The 11,055-nt window shown below is 48.7% G+C and overlaps 1 protein-coding gene across 1 annotated transcript; it reads left to right on the top strand.

Annotated features, from left to right (window-relative positions):
- Positions 1–838: 838 nt before the first annotated feature.
- LOC127915359 (oxidative stress-induced growth inhibitor 2-like) lies at positions 839–10,915 on the top strand. Its single transcript, XM_052495479.1, has 6 exons — positions 839–1,589; positions 6,956–7,050; positions 7,221–7,357; positions 7,537–7,728; positions 7,851–7,945; positions 8,063–10,915. Exons 2-6 carry the CDS (start codon positions 6,984–6,986, stop codon positions 9,237–9,239), a joined length of 1,668 nt encoding a protein of 555 aa, XP_052351439.1. The 5' UTR covers positions 839–1,589; positions 6,956–6,983; the 3' UTR covers positions 9,240–10,915.
- Positions 10,916–11,055: the final 140 nt, after the last annotated feature.

Here is an 11,055-nt window from a genome sequence, read left to right as displayed (position 1 = left end):
CCCTTTTGTGGGAAAAAACTCATTCTGATTGGCTGGGCCTGGCTCCCCAGTGGGTGGGCCTGGCTCCAAGTGGGTGGGCCTATGCCCTCCCAGGCCCACCCATGACTGCGCCCCTGCCCAGTCATGTGAAATCCAAAGATTAGGGGCCTAATTAATTAATTTCAAATGGAGACTGACTGTGAACAAGTGGTTGTGCTGAGCGTGCTGGTAGGGCCAACTTCCAGCCATAGGCCGTGGTTGTGCTGGCACCTCCCGGAAGTGAACCGAGGTTGAGCTGGCTGCTCCCATTGTGCAAGAAGCCTGAGGAGTCGGTCTAAAGTTATACAGTTACATTGATGCTGTTGACCCGGATCACTGGTTGCTGCGGAAAAGGAGGAAGGTCAAAAGGGGGGTGAGTGTAACGGATGTGCGCAAAATAGCGTTTCAATCGGTGACGTCACTTGGTCTGAGACCTTGAAGTAGTAGTTCCCCTTGCTCTGCCGCAGCTTGTGGAGCGATGGGTAACGATGCTTCGTGGGTGACTGTTGTTGATGTGTGCAGAGGGTCCCTGGTTCGTGCCCGGGTATGGGCGCCCCAATATGGTTGTCTGGGCCCATATATGTATTTCCTGTCGCGTTCCAATATGAACGTTGACTACAATATAGCGTCATCAAATTGATTAATTTTAGTTCCCTCGTCCGGTTCTTGAACCAGAAGAAGCAGCGCGATGGTCTGAGCGCGCGCTCTTTGCCGAGACTACGAATCTGTGCTCGCGCCCTATACCTGCCCTTCCGGTGCAGCGCGACTGAAAGAGTTTCGTTGTGATGCTGAAGTCAAGCCAGAGAGGAAGAAGAGAGATACCCAGCTCTGCAGAAAATCTGTCACCCTCACCAGCTGGCGATTTCTACATGAATAGCTCATTTGCTACAGGTTTATTTGATCGAATATAAGTTTCGTAATTCTTAAATTCTTACGTGTACAATTTAAGTAGGACAATTTTGTATAATGTCTTGGCTATTTTTCCACATTTACCATCCTACAGTAGGTGTCGGCATGCATCTCCAACGCTTGTTTGCGGACTGTCATAATACCATAGAAGAAGAAGAAGAAGAAGAAGAAGAAGAAGAAGAAGAACGATAGGCGGGAGCTAGACAGACAACGAGTCCAATTTTAGGGCGCAGAGACGTGTATCTTGTCAGTATATCCATCGTCTTTGGTCAAACACAGAAACCGGTTTCTCTCTCCTGAAATAAGGACATCTGTCCTTGAGGTGGATAGATAAAAGTATCGGGTGACATTAGTAGCATATTCGGGATTGGATGCTGTCATTAATGGTTAAAACACATCTCATCAGACAGTGTCTGTTCACTGCGAAGAGAGAGAGAGAGAGAGAGAGAGAGAGAGAGAGAGAGAGAGAGAGAGAGAGAGAGAGAGAGAGAGAGAGAGAGAGGGGGATAGAGAGAGAGAGAGAGAGAGAGAGAGAGAGAGAGGGTGGTATGTGTGTCATCTCGATAGAGCCTCCCACCAGCGACCCGGTATATACGGTGAGAGCGGCGGCTGTCGGCTGTACAGAGGAGTGATTGGGAGATATAGAGATACATCGTACCGAGGTAAGTAGCCTACAGAGCTGCCGCCTCGGAGCTGAGGGATGGTGTTGCTGCTTTCTCTTGGAGGGATGCGGAGAACTAGAGGATGGCCGGGAGTGTCTGACCTAAGTTATAGGAGGTACCCTACAAGGATGATGAAATTGTCGCAATTCGCATGTGCGCCCGCGTACGATGGAATCACTCTCAAGATCACGGATGGGGAGAGACAGTAGCATACCCTATAGCAGCCTAATATAGGATGCTGTATAGATTGTGTAGCGGGCCAAAATCGCAGTATCTTTTAGACTAGAGAAGTCCTGTGATGGGCGGTAATTGTGTAATCCACAAGCCTATTTGTAGAGAATGTAACATTGATTACAGTAACAATATACATTTTTGTCTCAGAAATATGACACATTTGCTCAATTATTATTGTGGTATAGGCATAGTTAGCCAAATGGAGGGTTGAATTAAGCCCTGTTTATACCTGGTGCTAACATGCACACTTTGTCCTCATTCTGATTGTGCCCACATTCGTAGACCGGTATAGACGATTAACAGCCACATTGTGATCCGATCTTCTTGACCACCTTTGGAGGCAGTCAGGCACACAAACCAAACCATTTAAATCATCAATATACCTGCCTCTAAACAGGAACATAAAACACAATTACAGCTAAAACAGATCAAATAGCTATTAGGCTGATTTATTTCAAACATTCCAGCTCAGAATACAAACCTGATGCAGTTGGCTTTATATCAGCACTTTCACATGCAGAGAATACTAAAGCATCTCCACGGTAACCAAATTATGCTCTGACTCAGATTTTTCACTTTAAAATGTATGCCAAACAAAAACCATTGATTTCAAAGTTTTAAAAACCATAGAACTCTATGTAAATAGACTGCTTTGAACAATTTACACAGCAAACTTAACAAAAAACACATTTACTGGAAGAACTGTGCAGATGCTGAGAGAGAAAACAGCCAAAGGTAATGATAGACTATTGAATATCACACCATTGATATTCCGACACAGTACAAAGTTCGTGGCACCTGTACAAAGTTGGAACTTGTTATTTTTAACAGCGAATAAAAGTCATGAAAATATGTAAAGTTTTTCTTCATGTTTAACATTTGATTCTTTATTCCTGTTTACACTTAAAAGGTACAGGCTTTGTACAGGTGCAGATACTGAGTGATTTTTGCCCTGAGAGTAACAAAATTGTTTATCTGATGTAACAAGTGTCCCCTGGCTTGTTAAGTTGGTAGGGAATTGACCCCAACCCTGGCACTGCCACCTAACCCATTCAACCCTGGTACTGCCACCTAACCCATTCAACCCTGGCACTGCCACCTAACCCATTCAACCCTGGTACTGCCACCTAACCCATTCAACCCTGGCACTGCCACCTAACCCATTCAACCCTGGTACTGCCACCTAACCCATTCAACCCTGGCACTGCCACCTAACCCATTCAACCCTGGTACTGAACCTAACCCATTCAACCCTGGTACTGGACCTAACCCATTCAACCCTGGCACTGGACCTAACCCATTCAACCCTGGTACTGCCACCTAACCCATTCAACCCTGGTACTGGACCTAACCCATTCAACCCTGGCACTGGACCTAACCCATTCAACCCTGGTACTGCCACCTAACCCATTCAACCCTGGCACTGGACCTAACCCATTCAACCCTGGCACTGAACCTAACCCATTCAACCCTGGCACTGAACCTAACCCATTCAACCCTGGCACTGAACCTAACCCATTCAACCCTGGCACTGCCACCTAACCCATTCAACCCTGGTACTGCCACCTAACCCATTCAACCCTGGCACTGAACCTAACCCATTCAACCCTGGCACTGGACCTAACCCATTCAACCCTGGCACTGCCACTAACCCATTCAACCCTGGTACTGGACCTAACCCATTCAACCCTGGTACTGGGCCTAACCCATTCAACCCTGGTACTGGACCTAACCCATTCAAGCCTGGTACTGGACCTAACCCATTCAAGCCTGGTACTGGACCTAACCCATTCAACCCTGGTACTGGACCTAACCCATTCAAGCCTGGTACTGGACCTAACCCATTCAAGCCTGCTACTGGACCTAACCCATTCAAGCCTGGTACTGGACCTAACCCATTCAACCCTGGTACTGGACCTAACCCATTCAACCCTGGTACTGGACCTAACCCATTCAAGCCTGGTACTGGACCTAACCCATTCAACCCTGGTACTGGACCTAACCCATTCAAGCCTGGTACTGGACCTAACCCATTCAACCCTGGTACTGGACCTAACCCATTCAACCCTGGTACTGGACCTAACCCATTCAAGCCTGGTACTGGACCTAACCCATTCAAGCCTGGTACTGGACCTAACCCATTCAAGCCTGGTACTGGACCTAACCCATTCAAGCCACGGCATAACAAATCAATGTATTAATCCGTTTTTAAATATACTGTACTTATATATATATATATATATAGTGCTTTTAACAACAAAATAAAGTCACAAAGTGCTTTACAGTAAAAGTTTTGAGTATACCCCCCTCCCTCCATGCGAGTAAGCTGGCTGAATGTTGGTGACCGTGTTAAATTGGTCAGTGATGTGGAAATGCCAGATTTAGCCTGCCAAACAGGGGGCACGGCTCTACAATACCCACTGCCTGCTCCCTCCATGACTTTCTCTGGTACTCCCGCCCAAACAGAGCACGGCCAGTGTATGGAATCCTGCCACTTTTACTGAAAAGGGTAACACCCAACTCCCCAGCACTGGGTGAAAAATAGCCTGCAGGGCTCTCTTACCCAGGGCTGGACAGGCGAGTGGGAGGTGGAAAGGGATGGTGGGTGCATGTCAGAGGGGAGGTGGGAGGGATGGTGGGTGCATGTCAGAGGGGAGGTGGGAGGGATGGTGGGTGCATGTCAGAGGGGAGGTGGGAGGGATGGTGGATGCATGTCAGAGGGGAGGTGGGAGGGATGGTGGGTGCATGTCAGAGGGGAGGTGGGAGGGATGGTGGGTGCATGTCAGAGGGGAGGTGGGAGGGATGGTGGGTGCATGTCAGAGGGGAGGTGGGAGGGATGGTGGGTGCATGTCAGAGGGGAGGTGGGAGGGATGGTGGGTGCATGTCAGAGGGGAGGTGGGAGGGATGGTGGGTGCATGTCAGAGGGAGGTGGGAGGGATGGTGGGTGCATGTCAGAGGGGAGGTGGGAGGGATGGTGGGTGCATGTCAGAGGGGAGGTGGGAGGGATGGTGGGTGCATGTCAGAGGGGAGGTGGGAGGGATGGTGGGTGCATGTCAGAGGGGAGGTGGGAGGGATGGTGGGTGCATGTCAGAGGGGAGGTGGGAGGGATGGTGGGTGCATGTCAGAGGGAAGGTGGGTGCATGTCAGAGGGGAGGTGGGAGGGATGGTGGGTGCATGTCAGAGGGGAGGTGGGAGGGATGGTGGGTGCATGTCAGAGGGGAGGTGGGAGGGATGGTGGGTGCATGTCAGAGGGGAGGTGGGAGGGATGGTTTGTTGCATGTCAGAGGGGAGGTGGGAGGGATGGTGGGTGCATGTCAGAGGGGAGAGGGTGTGAATGACCTGTGGCAGGCGGTGAGAAGCAGGGGAACCGGGAGGAGGTGTGTGCATGAGGCAGGGTTAGAGGGGAGATGTTTGGGTGGGTGTGTATGGGGATGGGGGTAGGGAGGCGCGCCCCTCTTGTCTAGTCTGTCAGTGTGCCAGGTCTACATTCCCACTGCACCGGCCGGTGAAAAGGGCTGTAAATATATAAACAGGCCTGGCAGGATTAGAGCCTGCTGGGAGTGATCAGGGGGGATTTCCACCCCGCCGGGCACACAATGGAACTGCCACATAACATAAACACACATACACACACACACAATGGAACCACCACATAACATAAACACACATACACACACACACAATGGAACTGCCACATAACATAAACACACATACATACACACACAATGGAACCACCACATACACACACACACAATGGAACCACCACATAACATAAACACGCATACACACACACACAATGGCACCGCCACATAACATAAACACACATACACACACACACACACACACAATGGCACCGCCACATAACATAAACACACAATGGCACCACCACATAACATAAACACACATACACACACACACAATGGCACCGCCACATAACATAAACACACATACACACACACACAATGGCACCGCCACATAACATAAACACACATACACACACACACAATGGCACCGCCACATAACATAAACACACATACACACACACACAATGGCACCACCACATAACATAAACACACATACACACACACACAATGGCACCGCCACATAACATAAACACACATACACACACACACAATGGCACCACCACATAACATAAACACACATACACACACACACAATGGCACCACCACATAACATAAACACACATACACACACACACACACAATGGCACCGCCACATAACATAAACACACATACACACACACACACAATGGAACCGCCACATAACATAAACACACATACACACACACACAATGGCACCACCACATAACATAAACACACATACACACACACACAATGGCACCACCACATAACATAAACACACATACACACACACACAATGGCACCGTGGCACAACAGACCTGAGCCTCCATAGATTTGATGCATACTGTCTTTTGTTTGGGAAGAGGTGGTTCGTCTAGCCATGGGCTGTGTGTACGATGCAGGGGGCACGGCGTGGTGGCAGGGGAGGGATGGTGTGGGGTGGGAGGGAGGGGTGTTGTGGTCCTGATTGGATGTGTGTGTGTGCAGAGAGAGAGAGACAGACAGAGAAAGAAACAGAGAGAGAGACGGACACAATAGCAGGATGAATAGAGTTGTTTTATTCCCTGTGTGTGTGTGCTGGAGAGTCAGCTGAGCGTCTATAGAGACAGACCAAGGGATGGGATCTCCGCTGACATAAAACAACAACCGTGACGGCCGATCCAGTCTGGTTTGAACCTGTCACACCAGACTGAGAAGTGACAACTGCAGTAATTTCACAGACCACAACCCTCTCTCTCAGCTAAAAGGCACTAACTAACACACTCTAACGGACGACAGCTCTACTGTTGGCCAAGCAGACATTCTCTCTGTATGTTTTGGCAGTCCCACACTCACTCTACTGTACCTGACTTAACCTGTGAGAGAATGAAAGACTGTCTGCAACCACCAACCATCTTCACTTTGTTTATGAGGATCCATCCATCCTGTCACCATGGTGACCCCCTTTCTCTCTCTCTCTCTCTCTCTCTCTCTCTCTCTCTCTCTCTCTCTCTCACTCTCACTCTCACTCTCACTCTCTCTCTCTCTCAGTGTGCCGGCTCTGGCCCTGGCTACAGCCATGCCTCTTCTGGAAGAGACCACTGTGCCTCGAGAGCATCCCCCCACACTGCCTGTGGTCATCATAGGTATGTTTAGCCATAACCTCTGACCCCTGACCGCTAACATCTAACCCTAACCTCTAACTCTTCCCGAGAGGCTAGCACCTCTTCGCCATCTCACTTCGCCCGCCGTCATCATTCACAGGTAACCTCTGACATTGCAAACATTTGATTCTCTCCTCTGTATGTCTGTGTAGGTAACGGGCCATCAGGTATCTGCCTGTCCTACCTGCTGAGTGGCTACAAGCCCTACCTGGACCCTTCAGCTGTTCACCCAAACCCTGTTCTGTACAGGAAGTTACAGGAGACCAGACACCTGCCCATCACTGAACAGGTGAACATCAAAGCATTGCTTTAAACACATATACAGCGCACACACACACACACACACACACACACACACACACACACACACACACACACACACACACACACACACACACACACACACACACACACACATCACAGTTGACAAACACAAACATTGAAACATGATCTGGTCTCTCTATGCAGGATCTGGAGTATCTGAGTGAAGGTCTGGAGGGGCGGTCAGGAAACCCTGTAGCGGTGCTGTTTGACACCCTGCTGCACCCCAATGCGGATTTTGGCTACGAGTTTCCCCCTGTGCTACAGTGGAGAAGAGACAAGCAGCAGCACCTCCCTCACCTGGTGCTGGGCAGGGCAACGCCTGGAGGGGCCTGGCACGTGAGTGCGCATGGTGCTGGGCAGAGCTATGCCTGGGAAACCTGGAAAGACTTCACCACCAAATCTCCCCATCCATATGTTCCAATCCTCACCTCCAATTCTCTCTTTTCTCTCTCTTCTAGGTGATGGAGGGCTCCATGCTGACCATCAGTCTGGGCATCTGGATGGAACTGCCAGGGATCAACTACCGAGACCTGACTAACAATGGCAAATGCAGGTACTGATAATGGCAAATGCAGAGAGGGTAGGAGGGAGAGAGATAGAGAGATGCTGCAGTAAAGTTAAATAAATTCAAAACAATGAGACAGCTTAAATCTTCTTAATACTTTAACAGGGGCGTGACCAACGACCGGGCCACTCCAGAGGAGATCTCGTCTTACTACCGTAACTACGTCAAGCTGATGGGCCTGAAGCAGAACTTTGTTGACAACACCTACGTGACCTCTGTGCAGAAACTTTTCCGTGGACCCGAGGGGAAGGGTCTAGAGAATGGCCATGGAGGGTTGGGGGAGGGGGGAAAGGGGGTGTACGAGGGGAGGGAAAGTGAGGGTGTAGATGAAGGGGGAGGTGGGGGCCTGTGGGAGGTGAGGGGGTACCAGCGGGTGCAGGGCGACACCCACGTTCCTTTCTGCCTGTTTTCAGAGAATGTAGTTCTAGCCACGGGTGCGTCTGATTCGCCAGCTCAGCTGGGTGTGGAGGGGGAGGAGCTTCCCTTCGTGTTCCACAGCATCTCTGCCCTGGGATTGGCTGTGAGCCGGAAGAAGCTTGGGCCAAACTCTGATCCGGTGCTGATTGTGGGGGCGGGGTTAAGCGCGGCGGATGCGGTTTTGTGCGCTTGTAACAACAACATTTCCGTGCTGCATGCCTTCCGCAAACACGTAGACGACCCAGGCCTCATCTTTAAACAGCTACCCAAGACCCTCTACCCAGAATACCACAAGGTCTACCACATGATGCACTCCCAGACCCACGCAACACCAAACATGGCTGCCACCTCCACCACCAATGGCCTTCCCAGCATGGCCGCCTCAGTCTGCTTCAAGATGTGCTCCAAGCCCCAACCCACCACAACTAACATGGCCGCCAGTGGTGGTCCCGTTCTGTTCCCTGACTACACCAGCTTCCCAGAGCACTGCGTGGAGTCCTTCCAGCCAGACATGAAGTGTGTCCTGCAGGGGAACAACTCCCTCAAGGCCTTTAAGATCTCCATGGCCCTGGTTTTGATCGGCACCCATCCCAACCTGTTCTTCCTCAAGGGCCAGGGCCAGTACCTGGGACTGGACCCCACCAAACCCATCTCCTGCAAGCAGAACCCTGTGGATGTGCACCCCTACACCTTCGAGTGCACCAAGGACCCAGGACTGTTCGCCATGGGCCCGCTGGTGGGAGACAACTTTGTTCGCTTCCTAAAGGGCGGTGCTCTAGGCATTGCCTCCTGCCTGCTCAAGAGACTGAAGAAGAAAGGCAAGCTGATCGCAGAAGGGGGAGGAGTAGGAGGGGAGTTTATCTAGGTGAAGTGTGGATAGAGAGGCACGAGGTGGTGAATGAGTTGGAAGGGAGAGAAAGAGAGGAGGAAGAGGCATCTTTATTTCAGCGAAGGGAGAAAGGAGATGAAGGAGGTGGAGAAAGGGAGGAGAGGAAGGAGGGGGTTCATCTTAGTAAAAATAGCTACTATAACCAATGGAGTTCTGAGTTAAAAGGGCAAAGCCAAACAGTACATTTTTAAATATTTTATTGTTTGCAGTGGACATGCCTATTTGAACTCTGAAGCTTTCTTACCACTTCTGAGAGAACTGAAAACAATGGAAGTGGAGGCAGGCTAGTTACAGTTCATGACCAGGTTCAGCCCACCACCTGTTACAGCTCCACTGTTCTGGTTTCTGCTGGGAAGCTGTCACAGGGTTTAATGTCCTCTATCCAGAAATCCAATCTGCAGTGTGACAATGTTTTTTAAGTCATATTTCTGACATTTTGTAATGTCTTGAGTTTTTGTTATTTGCTCACCTTGTCTTTCATGCAAGTGCATTTTCTGATTTCTCATCTACTTTAAACAATTGTTCTACTATTTCTCTGATGGCCTTTCACCATGCAATGGACTGTGAAACACTACAACTCCCCTTTAAAGCCTCAAGGAAATGGAACTTTGTAGAGATAGGCCCATAGCTGCTATAGTGTTTCTGCCATCATCTCAATTCTGAGTTTCTCATCAGTGCCAAGCTTCAGACCCCAAGCAGTACCTGGCAGACCAGGATGTAATGGGAACGTTGAAGTAACAGATGAATCAAAAACCCCATCAACATCCTAATCAGACGAAGTAGAACTAACTCACTATGGTTGGAGCGCTCCACTTAACGCTTTTCCTACGCAAACCCTTCCACTCACACACCTGACCTGAATGTATTCTGGATCAGATAACTCATTGCTAACTTACTGTACATGTCAGCCTGATTTCAAACAATGGGGCATAAAGAGTTCTCTATTGATGTTAGACCATAACAAAATGCCAAATAGTGTTTTTTAGACACACTGAAGTCATGCAGATGCGCGTGACTCTTGGCCGCAGTAAGAAAGCCATCGCCATCAACATAGCCTAGATTTACGATATTACTCACAACAAAATAACTTTTTGGGGTCTCATATGCTTACCGTGATGTTTTGATTCTAGCTGGAACAGTCGCTAAGTTTATATCTGGCTGTGATCTTTGAAAAATAACTATTTTGGATGCAGCAGTTGTTAGCTAGAATGCTAACGCTCATTGACATAGGATATAGCAAAACATAGCTAAATAGACATTTTACTGGTTGAAGTTGAAGTGTTTTTTAAGTATAATGCAGTTGATTTGGGATAACACAAACATTATATTAAGCAGGACATTCATACGAACTTTAAAATCCAATTATAATCCAAAAGTAGTGTGAAATGCACTCATAAGTAACATCTACATATAGGCTTTTTTGCTGCCACCAATTTGCAGCAATGTTAACAAACACAGAAAGGGGTCTATAAAATACTACTAGTCGATGACTCCTGATAAGTGTACATTGGATAAACGCAAACTGTAGGTGCATTTATTGACGTCCATCAGTCTGAATACAAAACTGCTAGTCCATTGCATTTATCAGGAGTTGACCCTAGCCTATTGAAGTCCTAATGACTGTTAAATGCACATTTTCTGGTTGCCATTATGGAGTAAATATGCCTGTGGCTCTGATTCCAGTTCCATATAGTATTCTCTGACATTTGTCATACCATGTCACTTTCACACAGCCATCATATGCCTCATGTGTTTGTTGTGCCAAATACCTGTTACTGTATGTAAAGCTGTG

This window comes from Oncorhynchus keta, chromosome 34, assembly GCF_023373465.1.
Source record: "Oncorhynchus keta strain PuntledgeMale-10-30-2019 chromosome 34, Oket_V2, whole genome shotgun sequence".
NCBI lineage: Eukaryota > Metazoa > Chordata > Actinopteri > Salmoniformes > Salmonidae > Oncorhynchus > Oncorhynchus keta.
The sequence above is the reverse complement of the archived record's forward strand: the minus strand, read 5'-3'. Positions and strand labels throughout refer to the sequence as shown.

Bases quoted from the DNA above. Each gene is read 5' to 3' on its own strand.
- LOC127915359 (XM_052495479.1), top strand. From the start codon at position 6,984: ATGCCTCTTCTGGAAGAGACCACTGTGCCTCGAGAGCATCCCCCCACA. The intron at 7,358-7,536 runs GTGAACATCAAA...CTCTCTATGCAG, and splicing joins ACCTGCCCATCACTGAACAG to GATCTGGAGTATCTGAGTGA. The intron at 7,729-7,850 runs GTGAGTGCGCAT...TCTCTCTTCTAG, and splicing joins CGCCTGGAGGGGCCTGGCAC to GTGATGGAGGGCTCCATGCT.